The following is a 24184-nucleotide window of genomic DNA, read 5'->3' as shown; positions in this document are numbered from 1 at the left end:
GGGGCTGGACTTTGGTTTGCATGCATTTCAAAAAACAACATGTAACTTGTCTGAGCTGCAGGCTGTCTCCATGTTTGTGCTCCTGTACAGCTTGTCCCTCCCCCACTGATGTCAGGCTGACCAGGCTGTAACCTCTGAGAAGGAGCAGGAGGTGGAGCTAGACAGGAGCACAAAGGTGGGGGGCAAGCTCTGAGGAGTGAGTAACAGACAAGTCACATGTTGTTTTTTGAAATGCATCCAAACCAAAGTTCAGCCCCTGTGACTACCCCAGGATTTTGTCATGGAGCAAGAGTAAGTTATAACACACAATTATATTATATTGTAATGTAAATGCATAGAAAAGGCAGAAAGGCAGATTTGCACTGCAGGTGCAACCTGCAACCTGTCATTAGTGAAAATGAGGTCCCTGGTGACAGGTTCCCTTTAAGTACAGTGAAGAGAGTATTCTTAAGCAAGGAAAACTTGACTTCAGTTTGTAGTTCTCCTCCCCGATAACTTTATACAATCAATTTGCATCTTACTTTAAGGTTGATGAAAGACACATGATGTGGAAGTTTGTAATCTGCTTCACAACAATATGGTTGTGGTGTATTAGGACAATTTCAACAGGTTCCCTTTAAGTAGAGATCAATATATAAGAAGTTTGCCCCTCCGTCAGAAACAAAAGGGACCCGTTCTCCAAACTGCTGGGGGTTTCGTGATCTGTGGAGGTCCCAGGAGGTACCCTCAAGGATAAGCTCCGCTTCCCCTATCCTGTGGATAGAAGACAACTTAATAAGATGGGACATCCCCTTTAAGAAGTGCCCAGCAATGGAAAAGAACAGAATACAACATAAAGTTAAACCACAGATCATTGTGACCCCCGGTTATCATTAACTTTGGGCCATCTCATAACGATTCACTGATCAAAATCCGGAATTTTATCGCAAGATATATCAAAACTACGCGCTTTGGAAATAGTTGACCGTGGGCAGGGACATCGCTGGCAAAATTGCAAATTAAATTAAGGCGAATAATTCTTTTGATGCAATTCTCATTGCCAAAAAGCTGTCAGCCCCACTGCCTTAGATACACACAACGTATGTCTCTTAATCTTCTACCCTAAAGTAATCAGTATAAATTGTTGAAATGTACAACACGGAGATTACTCATCATTTATAACTTTCAGGCTTACATTAAACTCAAGAAAATGCAAATACACAGTATGGCAGCCAGAATGACTTTATAAGTCTATGCAAAGGAGGAGGATAAATCACGGCACTGGAAACTCTGAAAACAAACACCAGTCTCAAGGTCAAATCTCAAAATCAATTCCGCTTTTACGAATTCTCTATCATCTGCAGTCTATGCTCAGGAAGCCTGCACACATATGCGGTGGCTACCACTGCCATGCTGTATATAGCAGGAGGCTCCACTGCTCTATACCTTACCCCACATATGTCTACCGTTCCGTAAAGATCCGAATATAATGTAAGTGTACAATCTATGGCTTCTTTCACATATGACACATACTGACCCCTCCCCTCTCCATAGTGAAGCATGGTGCCCGACACAGTACAGTACAATGGCTACACTGCCGGGAGCCGTAGGCGTTTATGGGGACATATATCTGACCGACATATACAACCCCACAACGTCCATGTGAAAGGGGCCTAAGACCACCAGAGCAGGTCTCTACAGCAGCTTCCTGCTCTCATAGGGATTGGTTTATTTTAAAAAGAACTGGGCATTACACCAATGCACCCTGGTTGGTGGTTGATGCTAATTTAACTCCTCCTTGCTTGTCTTGTGTGCTGGGACCAACCTTTACTGTAGCAAGTCAGACCAAGTCGTCCAGACAACATGCGCAAATCCCGAATCCTAGACATTGCTATCCAAACTATGGTTGGGTATAATTGCCGTGTACAGGCGGTCCCCTACTTAAGAACACCCGACTTACAAACAACCCCTAGTTACAAACGGACCTCTGGATGTTGGTAATTTATTGTACTTTAGCCCCAGGTTACAATAAACAGCTGTAACAGTTATCACTGGTGTCTACAATGAAGCTTCATTGTTATTCCTGGTTCTGATGAGAATCTAACATTTTTAAAATCCAATTGTCACAGAGACCAAAAAAAAATTTGGCTGGGGTTACAAAGATAAATATACAGTTCCGATTTACATATGTAACCCGGGGACTGCCTGTAGTTTTAATACATGGCTTAAAGCGTAACCGTCATATGAAATAATTTTTTATATTGTGTATGGGAGGATGTAGTGAACATTTTTCTAATACAATTTATTAACAAATTTTGTTTTGTTTGTAAAAAAAAAAAAAAAAAAGCTACTCCCTCTCATAGATTCTAGCCTGTACAGTGTGCATCTCTGGAGGCTGCATGAGAGAGATCACATCTAATCTCCCTGTGTTTGGTTAAAAAGCCCGGTTAGTGAAGATTAACCCCTTCACTTTCAGCTAGGTGTTTGAAAATTATGCTCAAAGCATACTGCAGCCAGGGAGAGAGCAGAAAGGGTTAACACTCACAGCTGTGTGAAAAACAGGAGAGAAGAGGGAGATCTGTTTTCAAGACAGATTGGCCCTAGCAACGTAGAAGTAACATTGTTACTAGGGGACACTTTACAGACTGTTACTTTACAAACTAAGGCTACATTCACACTACAGTATGGGGGACGTATATATACGGCTGACGTATATACGGCCGATATACGTCCCCCATACACTTCTTTGGGCTCACGGCCCTGTACGGGAGCGGTACGGTGCAGCACACGCGTGGCACCGTACCGCTCCGTAGCCCGGGGAAAGATAGGACATGTCCTATCTTTCCCCGTATTACGGCGCCGTGCGCCATTAATTCCTATGGAGAGGGGCGGGGGTGAGCTGCGCTCACCTCCTCCTCCTCCTCCTCTCCCCGCGCTGCCGTGTGCCCGCCGTGCTACGGTGCGGCGGGCTCACGGCAGTGTGAATTTAGCCTTAGGCTACATGCACACGATGTATGTCCGCCGTATTGTTGTAGGACTGGCATACATCGGCGCCGGGGGAGAAAGTGCCCTTGGTTTATCATGTTTGATTTTGATGATTTTCTTTAACCCCTTCGTGACCAAGGGTCATCAGTGTCTGAATGCAGTTCTGCAGTTCTGTTGCGTGCTTCTTTAAATGACAATATTTATGGAAATACTTTACATGTCAAAACAATATTTAGTTTGTTTTTATCCATGACATGTGATACTTCATAGGATAGTATTATTAATTGCATATTACATTTTTCTTTATAAAATTAATAACCCAATATAAAATAAAACCAATTAATGACCAAAATAGGTTATAAATATGTAAAGCATAATTGCATCCCTCTTTCCCCAAGTTCAGCTACAAATGCAGAGGGTGCATGTACATCTGCAATTCTGCAAACTGTACGCCAAGTCTTTCCTGCTGCTCCTTATGCTTTTTGACTCCTTGTGGTTGTGCCTCCTCCTCCTGAACCTTGGCACCTATTTACACAAATCTGGTGTCATATTTAACAGGAGAATCTCCACTCGTAAAATTAAAGTCAGAGTTTTTGGAAATAGAGTCCTGTATATAAAAATCGAAATTTTTTACTACAACTTTAAGAGTGGATATCTCCGATTCTGTGAAGCATTCAGATATCATATTAAAGGGGAGATTTTCCTGTTTACTATGACACCAGAATTATGTTCTTTTTTTAGGTTCAGGAAATATATCTGTTTGAAGTTGGCCAATGTCACAGTGTTTATAAACGTCCTTTCTGCACGGGGCATGTGCAAATGGGACATATAGAGCTGTATTGCAGTTGTGAAAGGGTTAAGCAGAATCTGTCAAGGCAATATGGGACACCATCTACAGGTCCTTATAGACCAGTGTTTTAGTGTTCACCCTCTCACTTCTCCATCTATGCCTGCCATAAAAAAAAAAAAAGATTCCTTATTATATTATTATATATGAAAGTCGAGTCCAAGAAGTTGCATCAGACTAATCTCTGGTGTTCTAGGTGCCTATGCGATGCTTCAATACAGCGGGTGCAGTGCACCCTGGCTTCATTGCTCATGCGTCGTACCCACAGCACATGTGCAGTGAAGCTGTGGAGTACAATGTGGACATCACGGATTGTCTGCACAGATGTTGGATCTCCAGACAAAGGTAAGAATATACAATTGTTTTGTTTTTTTTTCATTGCAGGCTGAGTTTACATATTTCAGAACTGGGGTTGGTTCAGGTTCCTAAATCGCCTTGGAAGGTTCCCTTTAAGTTGTGTTAAAGAAATTCTACCATTTGATTTGATGCATTATGAAGCAAACATGCTGTAGCTACAATGATGCAGGATCATATCTTGTTTAATCCCTGAATTGAGTGGTTTTGCTGAAAAAACAATTATAAAATTATGACAACGAGGCTCTCGTAGTCCTGTTGCTGCTCTGTTATTTCTCCTCTTACCCTAATTGTGCATCGCTTGAGAGAATGATGGAATCACGGTGTTGTCCCTGACAGGCAGAAGTAATCAATCACTGCACCATCCACCAGGTGCTGTGTATGAGTGATCCAGAACAGGTTGATTAATCCTGTCTGGACAGTATAGAAAGCTCCATGTAATGTGTTTATGTAGGCAGTCTGCATGCAACCCAGCTTTCCCAAGGTCCTGAAGTTTATAATTGTTTTTTGTGCAAAATCACTCAATTCAGAGATTTCCTAATGGATTTCCTTAGATTTCATAAGTAGTAAGTCATTCAATAGTAAAATAAAGTTAGAAAGAGTATGCGCCAGATTTATTATCTAGAGTGAGTCACCTATATTAAATCTGGTGCATCTTTAAAGCACAGTTTCACTTGATGCATAAAACCTGTAACCATGTACGATGGATCAGGCCATGTCTTACCTTGCACCATCAGAGCAGGAGCTGTAGGTAAAGTGCAATGGTTTCATAACATTCTCTAGCAGAACCTTTGCAATAGGAACTCTGGAGACGTCGCTATAGTCAATGCTGGATGGAAGTTTGTTGTTTATTAGCAGAAACAGTGACCTGTAGTAGCCTGGAGGACAAAAGAGGAGATTTCCATAAAAAAAAAAAAGAAAATTGCAGAGGTAATGACTTCTCACAGCAATGTAGCTGGATCTATGAGATAACAGCATTTTACAAGTTGGATGAATCAGAGCGGCCTATTATATCATGACACGTAGATGTTCTAACTAGTAAAAGGAAAATGTAACGTGAACCTTTTACATTCCTTATGTTACAATCTGAGAAACTTCCTTCCATTTAGACTACCTATACATCAACAAGCGCAAAACTAGAGCTGCAAACATCAGATCCATGGTACGTGTGCCATCAGCGTGTGAGGTCCGCTCACACAACAATGATGCCATACGCCAGGAATAGCACCGCTCCCGACGGAACAGGGCCCGCTCCCGCCGGAACAGGGCCCGCTCAGAGTTCTGCGGCTCATATAGTTGGTTGGCACACGGATCTGTGGAAACACTGACCGTGTGTGACAGTCCATAGAAATGAATATGTCCGAGTTGCATCAGTGAATAACAAATGGGCAGAAGCTGTGTTTGTGTGCATGAAGCCTTATACTGTAATCATCTATAAGAATTATTAGAATTCTAATCATAATTCAATTATATTTTATTAAGGTTAGATTAAGAACTCTGTAGGTTTACACTTACTCTGTAATAGGATTTGTAATATTCTGAAAAACCCTAAAGTAGCACTTTTTAATAAAGTACAAAAAAGAAAGCATCCTTACCTCTTGGGAAGGTCCTCCTGCTTCCAGTGGAAGCTCTCCAATAATATTGGACTAGAGGTAATGACGTCACATACATTGCACAGGTGACAATAAAGTAAATCTCTGTTCACTCAGAAGTGACTCACCAAATGTCCAATGTACATGACATCATAATTTCCAGTTGCAGAGGACCAAAAACCCTGGAGACAAGAAAGCTTAGTATAGAATTAAGCTTTTTAATTCTATACTTAAGCTCCCATCATAAAAAAAATGTACCATCAAAAGAAAGCATGATAACAGCCTGTGAAGCTACAGCACAGGCTGGTAACACCTTCAAGAGCCCTTCTTAGCACAAGTAAAAAAGATGATTTTAGAAGGAAGGAAGCCATGGATTATTAATATAAGAAGATTCCCACAGTCAAAGTGCCTGCATCTATGAGTAAGTGCTCCTTATGAATGAACTTTGTAAGCCTACCTGGCAACCTGCCAGAAGGAGAAGCAAGTCAGTGGAGTGTTATTCATGCGAGTCACTGTATGACTCAACCCATGTCTCCAGCATCTCCCTCCATTCCTCCCATTGGATGAGGGAGACGCTGGAGACTGGAGTCCCACAGTGATGAATATCACACGCACAGTGCTATGGGAACCTTTCATTAGGTTTATTAGTGACGGGTTCCCTTTAAAGCGCTGCACTGATGTTGATTTTGTATGGAACAAGAATCAGAAATGAAACATGCAATTTACCAACCTTTCTGAATCATGTAGTGCAAAATTTGTTCAACTAATGAGGCCACAGTCATGGCATCTTGTAGGACAGGTAAGTAAGTGTTTTCCGACGAAAATACTTCAACCATTCTCATGGGCAGTGCAACATTGAGACTGTCATCGTGGCAATGCTGTAATAACCTAAATAACACAGAAAAGAAAAATCAATTTATTTTATATGGAGCCGCAAAAAAAAGAACTTTTACATGTAACTGGTCATCACTACAAAATCCTAAGACATCAAGGGCGTGTATATATAACACGAAAAAAACAACCTTGTTTTCATGTTATCACCTATTAATCGGTGGGTATTCAGCCGCTTGGATCTCCACCATACACATAAATGGGGCTCCAATTCCAAACGTGAGCATGTGCAATACTGCCCTATTCAATCACCATGAGACTGCCAAATATAACTGGGTGCTGCACTCCCAGATACAGTGTATGGTGCAGCAGTGCCTATGCTCAGCCATCTGCTGGGAAACAGGATGAGGGTTCAATATTTCACTTTTAAGGACTGACAACATTGGACAGTCTAGGGAAACACCAATTGGTAACTCCACGTTGCTGATTTATGTTATAATGTGGGTATATATACTCAGCCTCAAAAGTGACATCTTTACTCCTTTTGAAAAGGGCAATGGTGAACTTTATCCATTTAGGTAGAAATCTCAAAGCCTTAGGCCCCTTCCAAACGGCTGTATACTATATGGCGGCTGTATACTAGCTGTATGAACTGCAGCTATAATATGGCCACCATAGGAGTGCATTGTGTACAGTATGGTAAGCATACAAACATGGGCAGAAAAAATATGGAGTCTAGAAGCACATCTCACTATGGAGAGGGGAGGGGTGAGGAGCGCAAAGCCCTCTACCTCTCCAGTTGAACATATACTATGCCTGATATGGGTGTAGCATATGTGTGTGCGAAAGGAGCCTTATGCTGCATTACTAAATGATCATATTGCTTGTGTAGATGGATTAGAGCATCTCATGTATTAAAGGCACATACATATATGGAACAAGTGAGAAACTGCAAAACAACCAAATAGATGTGGATCGAGCCGCATGTGGGCCTCTCCCTATTCACCCTTATTTGAGTTCGGAGAAAAGTTGTTCTTCCCTGGAAAATCCCAGAGAAGTGAATAGAAAGAGCAGCTCATGCACAACCACATCTGCATTCACTTCTGTCACAAGATTTGGGGTCAGGGGGAAGATACAATCACAAGGAAGATGCGGGACCAGTGGATATGCCATAAATGTCACATAACCATATTGTAACTGTTCCCCTTCATACAGTAACAATACTATATAAAATGACTCTGAATGAAGCTGTTCCCTAGTAGAATACATCATAGTATTTCCTTATCATCATATCAACTGTCATTTACATACCTGCAACATAACCCCAAGAGTCTCTTGATTTGGTACAGACAGGTAAGTCTATCTGGGCCAGTAAGTTGTTTTACAAACTGGGAATTATATTTGATCAAGTTCTGGCAGATCCAGATCTAAACAAAACGAGAAAAAAAATTAATATCTACCTGGTCTCAAGAGGATCATCTCGTCTAATAAGCAGATAACCTTGAAGCAATGATGAAAGCTCCAAAATAATTTTGTTTATGAAACTGTACTGTTAACTGACGTTAAATTAATAAAAATTTAATTTTAAGGGGTTTTCCAACAAGATACATGATGGCCTATCCATGGAAAACCCCATAAACTGTGACATTTTGTTCTATATGGTGCAGCAAGCAACAGATCACATGACTTTCTAACATAGGGGGAGATTTATCACTGCTTCTATCCCCATCAGCAGCCCCCAATGACTAACATAGCAGATGGCAAGCGACAGCAGTGGGTGCACAGTTCACGATGAGCTGCACCTGGGTGGACACTATTTTTTGTAAGTCACATAATGTGTCGTTTGAAACACTTAATTGTAAACTGGTCAACCCCTTTAAGATGCAGTTATATTAAAGGGGTTTTCACAGAGATAAGCCATCAGCGGAGAAAACAAGTCAATTCTCATTTCAGCCACAAACGTCTCCTATACACTATGCACAGACATTATATTTCAGCATAAAGGAGATGTCGTTATGGCATTGAGAACTTCATACGATCGACCTTACCAAACGCTTTGAATCTTCCGTCTGTCTGTAAAAAAAGAGCAGTTTCCGCACGAGAAGTGTAAGGTTTCTTCCATCGGCCGAAGTTACACTGGAAGTAGCTGAGTTAGCATGGAAATCAAACTCACTTCTTTGGATGGAGTACTGAGAATAAGAAAGAATTACAATATCGGCATTCTGAAGGAATGAACAGGCCGCAATACATCGGGCAATTCATTTTTAACATAAAGGTCTACATTTTGATGGGCGCTAGTGCAAGTGTACTAGGATATACGAGATCAGGATTGGGCAGGCTTCATCCTCCTTATTTACAACCTACATGGCTCCTCTTTAAACAGGTACAAGTGCAGTGAGTGGGAGACAGCCATACGTCCTTGTAACTTGTACAATGGTTGGGCATGGAGTGAGTTAATGAGCTTTGGACGCCTTATAAAGAAACTGTCAAGATAATTTGGGGGGGGGGAAACCACTTTTATACTAACCTATAGATGAGTCCGGCGGTTCAGACTCATTCCAGCATACTACACCCCATCTTCATTGTGCATGCACAGTGAAGCTGGGGTGTACCAAGTTGGCTTAAATTGCATCACTATGCCAATGCCGTACTGTAATATAAGTTTAGATTTTTTTTTTGTTGCAGGTCCAGTTGAGAAAAACACAGGCCAATGTGGGACACGCCAGAAGGAGAGTACTTCAGTTTATTTTTTTTACTCAATCATGTATAAGCCGAGTTGAAGTTTTTCAGCACATTTTTTGTGCAGAAAAACTCGGTTTATACATGAGTATATACGGTATGCATGAAATAAAAATTCTGGTGAAAGGACCCATATCCATCATTTATTATAAGAAATCTACCATCACAATCCAGCATGATAAACCAGGGCCACTTACTCATAGATCCAGACAACATAACTGTGGTCATCTTCTGATATTTGTTATCCAAGACCTCCTTACTTCTAGATATTATAGCAGGCAGAGGTAGGGGGTAGAGAGAGCAGCCTGGTGACTGATGGGGGACTCCCCCCCCTAGGCTATATTAGGCAGTATTATAAGGTTAAATGAAGCAGCATTGAGCGTGCAAGACGACTGCTTCAATTAAATTATAGGACTGGCATTTTCATCACCCAGAAGATTGGGAAGCAATCCGTCTTTTCCAACCTACTTGTACAGGAAAATACATACTTGCTGTTTTCGATCCCTGTAGCCTCTTATATAGGATTGGATAATTATTGCATTCTTAAGTCTTCTCCTTTCTTCCTGTAAGAAAAGTAATTGAAAAAAAGTTCCAATTAATGAACTAATAGAACTATAGAATTAGTTTTGGTTTTCTCTGACAAATGAAAGCTTGAAGCACAGTGAAAAGATACCGGATGGATGGAGTCTACCAGCAGTTTTGTCCATACAAAGTTGCTGACAGTGTTAGGTATAGGCCCATCTGTGCAAATCTGTGGAGAACTATGTTAATGCATTTATATTCCAAGATTAGCATGGTGGCTTAGTGGTTAGCACTACAGCCTTGCAGCGCTGGGGTCCTGGGTTCAAGTCCCAGGTCAACATTTGAAAAGAGTTTGTATGTTCTCTCCATGTTTGTGTGGGTTTCCTCCGGTTTCTTCCCACACTCCAAAACACACTACACAAGAGGAAGAGCTGTGGAGCAACTTAGTGAAGAAATACAACAGCACAACAGTGTGAGATCATACACTGAAGGCAGACTCCTTTTGATACATTAGTATTCAACCTAATATATTGCATATGGGTCTCAAATGAAGGACTTGACTCCATGAAAAGCTTGCAAATAAAAATTCAGTCCAGTAAAGGGGTAAGAACACATTGGGGGACATTTACTATGGTGTTTCCGCCAGTTTTGTGGCGCTCTCACCACATGTTCTGCTCTCCGACCTATTTATTAGCTGTCGGGGACAGAAAAAATGCCTTTTTCCGTCTGCTCCGACTCTTCTCCGAAAAGGGGCGTGGCTTTGGCGGAGCGGAAACTCAGACACAATTACTATGTGTCGCAGCCCTTTTTGGGCGGTGTAAACTGACGGAAAGTAGACCAAAAGAAAACTGGTCTAGCAGGGATTGTTGGACATATTTCTGGTGCTTGGGACAGATTTTGGTCTCGGGGACAGAAAATGGTCTCGGCGCCAGAAACGTCTCTGCACAGCTCTACAATATTAAATGTGTGTCTTCTTTCCGAGAGCAGGTCGGTAACAAAGCCAATGCAGACACCGACACTTTAAGTAAATGTCCCCCATTATATTATATTGCCTCCCATGAAGCCGTACAAAAGGCACAAGGAGCTGCCAATTGGGCAAATCCACTCTACAGGGGTGTAAAGCAAGAAGCTATTGATGTTTGGTGGATAATTAATCATAATTGTCTTATTACCTCCAAATTCTACATATGAATGGCAGAAGAAACCAGGATCTATTATGCATATAAGAAAAATACATTTCATTGCATTGTCCTACCTCCCGCTTCCGTCTTTCTTCCTGGGTTCTATGAAGCAGAGAAGCTTTTTCTTCCTAGTAGGTAAAATATAGTGTTAAATAAATATTAGTAAACATATGAAACTCAAAAATGAACTAAGGAGTTGTAAAAATTTTAAAAAATGAGGAAAAAAAGTTTCATTATTAAAGTATTTATGGTAAGTAATCCCCTATCTACAGCATAGGAGATAACTAGCTGATCGCCGAGGCAGGACACATACTTGTCCAAACACTCCACCCGTCAGTGAGAATGAGGGTTCTCAGAGCTGGGGGTCCCTTGATCGTGATCGGTGGGGTACCAGAAGTTCGACACTCAGTGATCAGTTAGTTATACTTAAACACTTAAAGGGCTTTTCCCATTTCGGGAAATTAACGTTATTGTTTGTATGATGAAAAATTATACAATATACTTTCTGTACCAATTCCTCACAGTTTTCTAGATCTCTGCTTGCTGTCCCTCTATAGGAAGCTTCTATGGTTATTTCCAGGAGACAGATATCTGACCCTGGTCACACAGGTGCACGGCTCGTTATATCACAGAGAGTAATCAGAGCCGTGCACCTGTGTGATCAGGGTCAGATTTCTTTTCTTTATTCAAACAATAAAATTTATTTGCTGAAATGTGAATACCCCTTTAAAGGAAATCTACCACCAGGATGAAGAATCTTAAACCAAGCAGACTTACATGCTGGTGTCTGCCCCCTCTAGCAGGATCCGTTCTTATTTTAACTTCTTATGCACTTGTTTTTTTACACAAAAGATTTTAAAATGATGCAAATGATCCTGAGGGGCGCCAGGCTCCATAGGTATTAATGGAGCCTGGAGCCTCTTAGGCTCATTTGCATCATTTTAAAGCCTTTTATTCTTAAAAACAAGGATGCAAGAAACTTAAAGAAAAATGGATCCTGCCATAGGGGGCACATACCAGTGTATGCCAGTGTTCTTTGTTTACAATCCTTCATCCTGGTGGTAGATTTCCTTTAAGGGGTACACTAAATGACAATATTATGGGCAAGTCTGCACGGGATGTAACCAACAATGGAAAGGTTAACAAAATTTTCATGAATTCCAGGCAGAACTTCTGCAGATCCAATTCTCTATGTGTGGATGAGATCTCTTAAATCTCATCAGCTTATTAATGCTATACTATACTATAATACCACCCACAATTCTACCAAACTCAAAAACCACTCTATAACTCAGTTAAATGTCATTCCACATTATCAGGCATATAAAATGCCTTCAAGGCCACTAACACCTGCTTGTCAGTATAAGTCATGTGCTATATTTGTGCCGTCTATCTCTGCATTTGGAACAATGCCTGCCGAGAACTCATACAGCAGCTCACAGAATAATATACAAGACTTTTATTAAAATCCGAAGGCTGGACCGCACAGATTTCTATTCATATTTTCTAAAAACCATATACACATTATATAGCAAACGCTGTGCCCTATGGGCTGCCGTCTCCATAACATCAATGAGGCCCGTTCCACACTTGCGAGTGTGATGCGATGAACTCGCATCACACTCGCAACGCATGCTGCCGGGAACGCACGGCCCGAACGCTGCACCGCGGGAGTTAACTCAGCATGTCAGTTCACTCCCGCGGTGCAGCGTTCGGGCCGTGCGTTCCCGGCAGCATGCGTTGCGAGTGTGATGCGAGTTCATCGCATCACACTCGCAAGTGTGGAACGGGCCTGACACTTCACTGTGTGTGCACACATATGTGTGTTCAGAAAAGTACCCAATGTGTTCAGGTTATGTTTTCATACATTAGCACTATATTAAATTTTTTTAAAATTTTAATTGCTATAATTAAAGGCTAAGTTATAATTGTACATAGACAATTATAACTTAGCCTTTGTGTTTTTATTTCAGTGGTTTGGTGCTTTAGCTCAGTCATTCCATTTTGGGTTGAGTAAGATTTGGGAAAATTCCATATTTGTTTAGTTTTCATGGATCACAGGAAGTCCGGAGTCCTTCTGTCCTGGGGTCACTTAATCTGTGGCCCACAGTAAACATCAATAGGGCAAATTTAATATGGGTGACCCTATTAGGGTCTTAAACTTACCCTGTTAAAGTTTGCTATAAATCGCCAACCAACCTCTTAAAAGTGTAACTTCAAAATGCATCAAGATAAACCAGGGGCACTTATTCATAGATCCAGGCCCTGTGACTGTGCTAGTCTTCTTATATTTCTAATCCACGACCTCCCTCCTTCTAAACTCAACTTTTAACATTATGCTAATAATCCAGAAGTGCTTTGAGGAGTGTTACCAGAACCCCACGGTGCTGCAGATTCACAGGATGTTACAATGAGCAGAACATGATTCACCCAACCTTGCTCCCTCCCTCTTCCTTCTGCCTATGTAATATAGCAGCAACAAGAAGTGCAGGGAAAGGGTAAACCTGCTCTGCTTATTGTAACAGCATGTGAAGCTAAAGCACTATGGGTCTCTAGTAACACCCCTAGAGCCCTCCTGGCACATAAGCATAATTATAAAAGTTACCAGGTTGTCAGTCACCAGGTTGCTCCCTCAACACTCTCCCCTACCTCTGCCTGCTATAATCTCTCATGGCAAAGTGCTTTGGCACAGTGCAACTGTAGCTACAGCTTTAAACTTGGTAGCATAGTTTTATAAGTTGAGTTTAGAAGGAAGGAGGCCCTGGATATATATAAATATAAGAAATATAAGAAGATAACCACAGTCACAGTGTCCGGATCTATGAGCAAGTGACCCTAGTTTATAATGATGGCTTTGGCAGTAAATATCCTTTAAGTTATCAAACTTTAGACTGTCTAAATTGAATATTTGAATGGTGGAGGACTCGGCTCTTGGCCCCTGAAACAAATTAGAAGAGATGCTCAGTTGACCGCTGTGCTTCTGGATAGCCTAACCCAGCACACGTCTGAGCCCTCCTGTCCCTTATTTTTGGCACATTCTGATTTCTATGTGTATGAGTAATCTCATTCTCTTACCTTCCTGCTTGCTCCACCCAGCGATACCTTTGGCCTGGTTTTGAAATCTCCCTCAAAGCTGAACATGGCTGCAGTTTATCCCATCTAGGACATATGGCGATTCCAGGGGGGTCACTAACAACAAGAAATCAGTGAGAAAATATCAGTGTAAAAAAGAAACATTGCAGAATCATGGTTACATCATAATCTTTACTCTGGGCAAGGATGTGGTAGAAAACCTTGCATAAAGCTGAATACTATTCCTGTTCATCTCTAAAGTTACATTCTTCAAGTTGCCAGTTTCACACCCTATGAATAAAGCTTTAGTCATAGCCAGGAGATCTGCAGCAGCAGATGGAGGAGCACTTCTGGCCATGGTCACCTACATGTATATATAAAGAAAACACAGCACACACGACTTAGGCAATAGGTCTTGGGGTATGTTCACAAAGATGTAAAAATTGGTGTTGAATTTGTCCAAAATCTGCCTCCTTTAAATTTCTGGAGGTGTAAAAATAGCAACAAGCCCTATTTTCCTCTGGATTGATGAATGGGAGAAAGTCTGTATCAGAGCACCAATCCCGGTTTCCTAAGGCCGTTTTTTTTTGTTTTGGTCGGCAAAATGACACCCATGTGAGCTTACCCTTAAAATGGATGGGCCACTTAAAGGAAACTTTAAGGGTGATGCCACACATGGCGTTTTGAACCCGTTTGGTCCGTTTTTAAGCAGTCCATTAAAAAACGTATCAGTTTTTGACAGGTTTTACCAATTATCTTAATCAAAACTAGTCAAAAATGGATGCGTTCAAAATGCCATGTGCTGCATCACCCTTACATGGTAACTATAAGACCCTAATAAGTTCACCCATAAATTTTTCAGTTTGACACCGTTTGTCACAATTCACTCCAACCACTGTTATGGGAATGGTTAAAGGGGAAGGGGAGTACATACAGTAATGACTGCACCGCCTCCTTAATCCGCCAGAAGCAAGCAGGACATGTGGCATCACAGGAAGTTCCAAGTCCTGCTACCCGGGAGTTATGTGATCTGCAGCTCCCAATGCGCAATGGGAAACTTTATTAATGTACAAGTGCATTCACACCAACGTATGCTCGTCCAGCAGTAGCCAGGCGCTCATATGGCAGTGCACTGTAGAGGAGAAGGGGTGAGAGCTGCTCACCCCTCCCCTCTTCATAGAAAAGGGAGGAAAGATAGAGCAGGCTCTATCATTTCCCCATGAGCAGTATGGTATGGTGCCACATGTGTGTACGGCCATAGCCGCTGTGGGGAGGTATACCTGGACGCAAATTAGTATCCAGATATACGTCCTCATAATGGCTGAGTGAATGAGGCCTAACTACATATAATATGTGTGACCCTATTAGGGTCTAATAATTATCCTGTTAAAGTTTCCTATAAGTGGCCAACCCCTTTAACCTTCAATCATCACTGCCAACCAAGGCACGCACAAAAAATGTTTCCATGCCTCGTGTGCCGTTTTCCACTCGCCCCTTTACGCTTTTGTAAAAAACTGGTTAAAAGTCTAATTTTGCAAGAGAATAGTAGTAGACTGCACAGTAGGCTGATCAGTAGATATTTTTCTGGAGTCTATGGTCACCTTTGGGTCACATGCTTGACAGCACTGGCATGACAATCCAATGTCTGTGTGCAATAGCAAAATAACAATAGGTCAAATAAATAGAAAAAAATTGAAAAAAAGCACTATATAGAGCATATTAATCAGCATAAAAATTGCTGCATCTAAATATTTTGATATTGGGAAGATCAAGGCATCTGCTCCCAGACAACATTTTGCATCAATATCTGTAATCCAAAACTAGGATATGTCTACAATAGTTACAGGTCATCCATTATACCCGTTCTCTTTATTGGGTTCCACTTCCGGTTTTGGCTTTCAAACACTTATGCAAAATACGGACTATGTGTAGGACCCCTAATAACACTCCTCCTGTGGTCCTCCACAGTGTCATTGCTCCAGCATCTTATGTGTGGACAGGAAGTCAGTTTTGAGACTCAAATCAGGATTACCATATGAGTAATTTACTATGCAATAGGGATGCTTAAGCCCCACCCATGGACCATTCAGTCCCATTTATATTGGGAAAAGCTTTTCTAAACCCCACTCCCTTAGCAGGATCACAGTGGTGAAGGGATCCCCTACACTTCTGCTAGCTTGTTGTTGTAACAGGATGCCAAATCTCCTGCATTCAGGTGCATATTGCAGATTTTATAAAAACACATATGTGACCCCTGTCCGCTTCCACCCCCGTGTGATGCACTGTATAAAATAACAGTAGTTGTCATATCTAGAATCAATAACCATTCCATCTAGGACAGTGATGGCGAACCTTTTAGAGACCGAGTGCCCAAACTACAACCAAGACACACTTATTTATCGCAAAGTGCCAACATAGAAATTTCATTTGTGATTTATACTCCCTTCTCTTCTAAGAAATTTGGATGATCATGTAGCTTCTCTCCAGGGTTCCATAAACAGGGAGCAGGAGCTACAATGACAATCCAGATCCGTCCACACCTTCCCACTCCTGCAGTAGTCCCAGCACTGTCACTTTAAAATAGTTCTGTGTACAGCCACTCTTGGGTGGTCTGGGACTGCAGGAAGATACCTGGAGTCCTCTCTGGTGATGGCCTGAGTGCCCACAGAAAGGGCTCTGAGTGCCACCTCTGGCACTAGTGCCATAGGTTAGCCATCACTGATCTAGGACTTCCCCATCCCAAAAACACCTAAGGGTCTAGGTAGACATGTGACAGCATATGTAGCAATGTGACAGCATGCTGTAGTAAATCTGACATCTAAGGCTCAGTTCACACCTGCCTATTATCTTCCGTCACTCAAGCGACAATAATGGATCCATTAAAATGGACGCTAATTACAATGTATTATTAATGGCATCTCTTAGTGTCCAGTAAATCGTACGGGAGACGCAGCGCTATTTCTTCCATCTCAATAATGGAAATGGAGCAAAAGGAAACAGTAAACAGTCGCTTGTAGTCAATGGACATTTTAGACTTCAGTTATTTTTGCTTTAGTGACAGAAGATGATAACGGAAGTCTGAATGCAAGTGTGAACTGGGCCTCAGCGGTCACAGCTCGCAGAGGGCAGAGCCAGTCACTTGTGTTCCATCAGAAGGTTTACATGACGCTCCATTGTGGACAGGAGCAGATGTGACATCACAAGCATTGTGTGACATCATACAAGTATGATGTCATGGATAATGCAATCAGTACAAGCAATGACCTGGAGATGACACATGAGGCCACTGCACAGGGGCTAGTAGTGAAGAACAAAGGCCAAGGCAGGAGTTACGTCACTGTATGACGTCATCAGTGCTGGCCCACTTCTTGCAGTATAATGTGGGGGCTCAGGGGTTTCCCTGTGACATATGACTCAGCAGAGAGACATGACAAGGGGAGCTCCAGCTGTGACCCCGCAAAGGAGCCCTCTCCCCGTGCCGCCCTGTGCGGCGGCCTCCCCGGCGCTATGACAGCTGACTCGTTACCTGGGAGCTCAGACCGGGCACCACTCAGCAACAAAAACAGCAGCAGCTCCGGACATTTCCCTTGACAACGGAAGTCCCGCCCCCAGCAACCCGGCTCAAGCCAGTCAGCCCATTGGTTGCTACCGGCAAGTGTTCTCTACCTCCGATTGGGTGAAAAGATTTGTCAATCACACGTCTTTCCGGCTGCGTAATGACGACGCTATGTCAGCCAGGTAGCTGTGGTGTCACATGTTCTAGTTTAATAAAGCATTGTGCATAAGAAAAAAAAAACGCCGACCGGGAATTACTATTGGTCTGTGATGACGTGACGGCTCACGTGACGCAGTGGGGCTTCTCTGCGCAGTGATTGGCGCTGTGTAGTGTTATGTAGTGATGGGTGATGCGAGGTGAATGGACATGACAGCTCCCCGACCTTTATTGTATCTGGGGAATGCTGCACCCCACTTTTTATTTCTGGGTGCAAATACCCCATATCCAACCCCAACCCATGTACAGGCAGTCCCCGACTTACAGACGACCCCTACTTACAAACGGCCCTCTGGATTTTGGTAACCTACTGTACCTTAGCCTTGGCTACAACAATTATCTGTAACAGTTATCACAGGTGTCTGTAATGAAGATTTATTGTTAATCCTGGTTCTTATCAGAATCCAACATTTTTCAAGTCCAATAGTCACAGAGACCCAAAAGATTTTGTCTGCATCTACAATTATAAAATATATAGTTCTGACTTACATACAAATTCAACTTAAGAACAAACCTGCAGAACCTATCTTGTACGTAACCCGGGGACTGCCTGTAATGTGCCATTTCCCGCAGCACCCAATAAATGCCCCCTTTTCTGTTGCCCCCTTTATAGCGCCCCATTTTATGTAGCCCCAGCCTGATAGCCGTAAAGGGGTTTTACCACGAAGAAAAGTTAGCTTGCTTGGCGATCATCGTCAGTTCCATAGAGATTAATGTAACGGAAGACCGGTCTTTCGCGGCTGTCTGCTTCATTAGTCTGAGGGGCGAGGAGAGGTTGGTTGGACCCCTCGTTCTCGAGATATGTGGGGGTCTCAGCACCCCCACTGATCAGCAAGTTTGGCTGATAGTGGATAGGGCCTAACTTACCATCGTGGGAAAACCCCTCTGAAGGAAATTTACCATCAAAATCCATTATGATAAACCAGCGACAGATCCAGGCAAATTTTCTTAAAATTATGCTAATGAAAATCTGCAGCACAGATAGGCTCTGGAAACACCCACCAGAGCCCCTAGAGCTCATTAGCATGACTTTAGAAGTTGATATTAGAAGAAACAAGAAAAGATTACCACAGTCATGGTGCCTGGATCTATGAGTAAGTGTCCCTGGTTTCTTTTGCTTGATTTTTAACCGCGCTCAGCAATCTCTGTCACCGCCATGGAGAATAGAGCCATGCGCGGCCGCCTGCTCCATAGGTATGGATTGGGTCAGGTAACCCTCTTACCATGGTCCCTAAAAAAAAATTGTGTGCCCTGCAAATACCCCATACCTAACCACAACCCATATAATGCGATCTACAATCTACGTCCACTGTGACTGGCGCAAGGCAAATGTTTCAATATATAAAAAGGGCTCTAAAAGTTCGCCAGGCAATTACAGGCCTGTAAGCTTAACTTCCATTGTGGGGAAAATATTGGAAGGGTTAGTAAAAGAGTATGTGAAGACATATAGTATAATAAGTGACAGGCAGCATGGGTTTACTAAGAATAGAAGTTGTCAGACTAACCTAATCTGCTTCTATGAAGAGGTGAGCAGGTGCCTGGGTGGAGGAGCTGCTGTGGATATTGTGTTCTTGGACTTTACAAAGGCATTTGACCCTGTCCCTTATAGACGCCTGATGGGTAAAATAAGGTCCATTGTTTTGGCAGAAATCATTTGTAATTGGATTGAAAACTGGCTGAAGGATCATATTCAGTGGTACCCCCGGGTTCTGTGCTTGGCCCACTACTATTAAATATATATTTATTAATGATATAGAGGTAGGAATTAATAGCACTGTGTCTATTTTTGCAGATGAGGCAGATACCAAGCTGTGTAGTGTAATACAGTCTATAGAGGAAGGGAGTACAGTATTTTTCGGGCTATAAGGCGCACCGGAGTATAAGGCGCACCATCAATAAATGCCTGCTAAAACGTCTAGGTTCATATATAAGGCGCACCAGAGTATAAGGCGCACCTGATTATAAGGATTACAGCTGTTGTCTGTAAGTACAGTTCATATATAAGGCGCACTGGACTATAAGGCGCACCTTTGATTTCTGAGAAAATCAAAGGATTTTTAGTGCGCCTTATAGTCTGAAAAATACGGTAGTAGTACAAGCTGTGTAGTGTAATACAGTCTATGGAGGATGTTAATAGGCTGCAGGGTGACTTGGACAAACTGAGTGTTTGGTCATCCACTTGGCAAATGAGGTTTAATGTGGATAAATGTAAGGTTATGCACCTGGGGGCTAATAATCCTTGGGGGAGTAAATCTAGGAGAGTCCCTTGTTGAGAAGGACCTGGAGGAACTAGTAAATCATAGATTATATAACAACATGCAATGTCCATCAGCTGCCTGTAAAGCCAGCAAGATCTTGTCATATATTTAACCCCTTCCTGACGCGCGCTGTACCTAATAAAGTGGCCGGTGAGTGTACATATTAGTATACTCACACATGCGAGTTACAATCACATATAAATACACTCATGTGCACACACAGCATATACGCACACATACAGTGCCATATGCAACATACTCACATACAGTGTATACAGACACCATATACACATCACAGATACTGCATATATACATCACAGTATATGTTATATACATATTATGCTGGACAATGTGCAGTACAATATAGATATAATGGTGCATATGCTCCATTCTTTATTGTGTGTGGTCGGATGACAGGGCCCCCTGACACTGCTATGGCTGCTACCGCTGTAGTTACGCCCCTGGTGGTAAACTGTTCCAGATTAAATCAAATTAAAAGACGAGGGGGCACTGTCTCCGTCTGGAGAAAACAAGGTTTAATCACCAGAGGTGACAGGGCTTTTTTTTTTGTTTGAGAACTGTCAATCTGTGGAATAGCCTGCCTCAGGTACAGGGACAGCAGAGAGCTGTTGTATAGAATTGTTTCCCATTAATCTCTTCCTCAGCAAATCCCTTCCCTTCCTTGGTTGAACTTGATGGACATGTGTCTTTTTTCAACCGTATAAACTATGATACTAAACTATGATATTTAAACCTATATAAATTTGGTATCTCTGTTTTTGTACTGACTGTAGTCAATTTCACTGCATTTGGATTTTTTTTCCAGCTTCCCAGTACACAGCATGGAATATTAAATACTGATAATAGGAAGTACAATTTGCAGAAAACAAGCCCTCTTCCAGTTGGCAGGGCAAAAAATGGAAACATATAATGCTGTGCAATCGCCAACAGAAAGCTGCGCTTGCTCATTGGGTGCAGTCACCGTCAGCATTGAAAATTGATGACAGTAGGAGTAGGGGTGCGGCGGAGCAAGCAGAATAGAGGGGAGTGCCAGGAAGGCCCCCTCATGAATAGCCTGCACTGCTGAGGAGACAGTTCCATCGATCGGAAATTAATATAATTAGATAAGGGCTACGGAGAGTATTTGATTGGTTCAGATAGGTTCTATTTAACTCCTTAACACTCTGTGCCATAAATATACGACACAGAGCTGTTAACCCTGTATGAAGAGGGCTCATGTGGTGAGCCCTCTTCATACAGAGGTGGGGTGTGCTGCATGTTGCAGCAAACACCCACTGCTAACACCTGTGATAGCACTGATCGCAGGTGTTCACCCTTTGATTGCCGCCAGCATTTAAAAGTGGGCGCTCCATCTTTGTTTTGATCATTGCTCCGAGACCCAAGGCTGTATGATTTCTGCAGATTCGTTACAATGTGCCTAGTGGCATTGTTATGAATCCTATGTAAAACGATCAGACTCTCTATTAACCCCATAGCGCAATAAGACGTACCTGTACGTTTTATTGCGCATGGGGTAGTATGAAGAGGGTTCACGGGTTGAGCCCTCTTCATACACGCCGGGTGCTTGCTTCACAATGAAGCAAGCACCCGTCGCTAACACCCGCGATCGGTGCTTGTACCGATCGCGGGTGTTAACCCTTTCATTGCCGCCGGCAAAGCTGCCGGTGGCATCAACGAGCCGGCGGCGCGTGGGCGCCGCCATCTTGGCTCCGATCGCCGCTCCCCGTGACGTCATCGGGGAGCGGCGATCCGTTGCCATGACAGCCTCGGATCACACAGTGATCCGAGGCTATCATGTTTTAGGCCATCTATTACAATGTGCGATCTGCACATTGTAATAGATGGTGTGCAAAATCCCCATATACTGCCATACTGTAGTATGGCAGTATATGGTAGGATCAATCAGACAACCTAGGGTTAAAGTACCCTAGGGAGTCTGAAAAATAGTAAAAAATTTTTATAAAAAAAAATAAAAAATAAAAAATTATATTAAAAAAACCTAAAAATTCAAATCACCCCCCTTTCCCTAGAACTGATATAAATATAAATAAACAGTAAAAATCTTAAACACATTAGGTATCACCGTGTCCGAAAATGCCCGATCTATCAAAATATAAGAATGTTTTTTTACTGCGTTTAACCCCGTAACGGAAAATAGTGCCCAAAGTCGCAAATGGCATTTTTTTGCCATTTTGAAAAATATAAAAAAATCAATAAAAAGTGATCAAAAGGTCGTACAATTCTAAAAATAAAAGCATTGAAAAGGTCATCAATAGTCGCAAAAAATGACACCACCCAAAACTCCATACACCAAAGTATGAAAAAGTTATTAGCGCAAGAAGACGGCAAAATGAAGAATTTTTTTTTTGTACAGGAGGTTTTAATTTTTGTAAATGTATGAAAACATTATACAACCTATACAAATTTGGTATCCATGTGATCGTATTGACCCAATGAATAAATTAGACATGTCATTGTGAGTGCACAGGGAAAGACGTAAAATCCACGCCCACAAGAAAACGGCGCAAATGCGTTTTTTCACCATTTTCACTGCATTCAGAATTTTTTTCCCGCTTCCCAGTATATGGCATAGACAATTAAATGCCATCACTATGAAGTGCAATTTGTTACGCAGAAAACAAGCCATCACACAGCTCTATACATGGAAAAATAAAAAAGTTATAGATTTTTGAAGGTGGGGTGTGAAAAATAAAGACGCAAAAACGAAAAAGGGCCTGGTCCTTAAGGGGTTAAATATAATATATGGAGCCTCAGTTCAGGGGCGGAGTCAACCATAGAGGGGCCTATTAACTGAGCTATTGACTTCCTGCTTGGAGCCTAGTGCTGGGTGATTTTATAGAGAGAGGGATGGATCAGGAGGGAGGAAAGACCCCCAATCATCATGTCCTGTCCTCCTGCCTGGCCCGACCCTCTTTAGTGCCATCTGAAATAAATGGCTCACCGGATCAGCTCTGAGGTGAAAGCGGGCACCCATTGTTCACTGAAAAGAGCACTTTGTGCCGGCTTGGTCGCAAACAACCCATCACTAGAGGAACAGCACATTGCAGAGAAAACATGTCCCTGAAATGTTATAGAATCTGTTTGACCCATTAAGTGGCTTCTTGGAACCATGGGATGTCACTTCCCCTACATCACAAGTGACATCTTGTGTACTCAGGAGTACCGTGACCCTATACTACTTCCAGCCGGGCGCAGAAACTGAAGACCAGTAGTACTGCAGCAGAGTCCTGGAAAACCATTAAGACTAAAAACAAAAATAAAGAAAATCTATCATCAAAATCCATCACGATAAACCAGGGACACTAACTCATAGACCCAGGCACCGGTAATCTTCTTATATTTGTTATCCATAGTCACCTTCCTTCTAAAATCAACTTTTTACCATTATGCTATTGAGCCCGAAGGGCTATGGAGTGTTACCAGAGCCCCTCCTGGCTGCAGCTTCAAAGGCTGTTACACTGTGCAGGAGCCTCCCTCTGTGTGCTGAAACTTCCTTTGCTGCAATGAGATTACATCAGCCAGATGGAGGTGGAGTGCCGAGCTGGAGCAGAGGGGGAGGGTGGGACAGTGTAGCAGTCTGTGAATCTGCAGCGTGGAGGGGCCTTTTAGGCTCATTAGCATAAATGTAAAAGTTGATTTTAGAAGGAAGGAGGACGTGGAAAACAAATATAAAGGAGATTACCACAGTCACGGTGCTTGGATGTATGAGTAAGTGCCCCTGGTTTATCATAATGGATTTTGATGGTAGATTTCCTTTAAGACGCTACTCAAAAACGATAAAAACTGCAGACACCACCATGAAAATACAATAATATTGATTCCACCAATGAATTGTAAGCCTCTTTAATTGATTTAATTATTCACTTTATTGCCCCCAATTAGACATTAATAAATAAGCTGTAATCAAGATCGCCCGCTTGTTTTTGGTGTAAGATTGTTTACCGCCAACATTTACAACAATTATTCAAATAAAAAAAACCTCATGACAAAACAATAATTGGTAATTAAGA

At 42.2% G+C, this 24184-nt stretch overlaps 1 protein-coding gene across 2 annotated transcripts in view; it reads right to left on the bottom strand.

The window, feature by feature from the left end:
* Window positions 1-17757, bottom strand: part of UBE3C (ubiquitin protein ligase E3C) — a 72393-nt gene extending 54636 nt beyond the window's left edge. Inside the window, exons 1-8 of one of the 2 annotated variants that reach the window (XM_072153963.1) lie at window positions 17629-17757; window positions 14106-14219; window positions 11105-11158; window positions 9816-9890; window positions 8637-8777; window positions 7900-8015; window positions 6488-6645; window positions 4890-5043 (exon numbers count right to left, since the gene is read on the bottom strand). In XM_072153963.1, the coding sequence (XP_072010064.1) occupies window positions 4890-5043; window positions 6488-6645; window positions 7900-8015; window positions 8637-8777; window positions 9816-9890; window positions 11105-11158; window positions 14106-14171 (764 nt within the window). In that variant the 5' untranslated portion in view covers window positions 14172-14219; window positions 17629-17757. Of the gene's footprint in view, window positions 1-4889; window positions 5044-6487; window positions 6646-7899; window positions 8016-8636; window positions 8778-9815; window positions 9891-11104; window positions 11159-14105; window positions 14220-17366; window positions 17388-17628 lie in introns of those variants that run through there. The other variant, XM_072153964.1, reaches the window with a different exon arrangement.
* Window positions 17758-24184: the final 6427 nt, after the last annotated feature.

Source organism: Engystomops pustulosus, chromosome 5 (assembly GCF_040894005.1).
Source record: "Engystomops pustulosus chromosome 5, aEngPut4.maternal, whole genome shotgun sequence".
NCBI classification, from domain to species: domain Eukaryota; kingdom Metazoa; phylum Chordata; class Amphibia; order Anura; family Leptodactylidae; genus Engystomops; species Engystomops pustulosus.
This window is presented reverse-complemented; position numbering and strand designations above follow the sequence as displayed.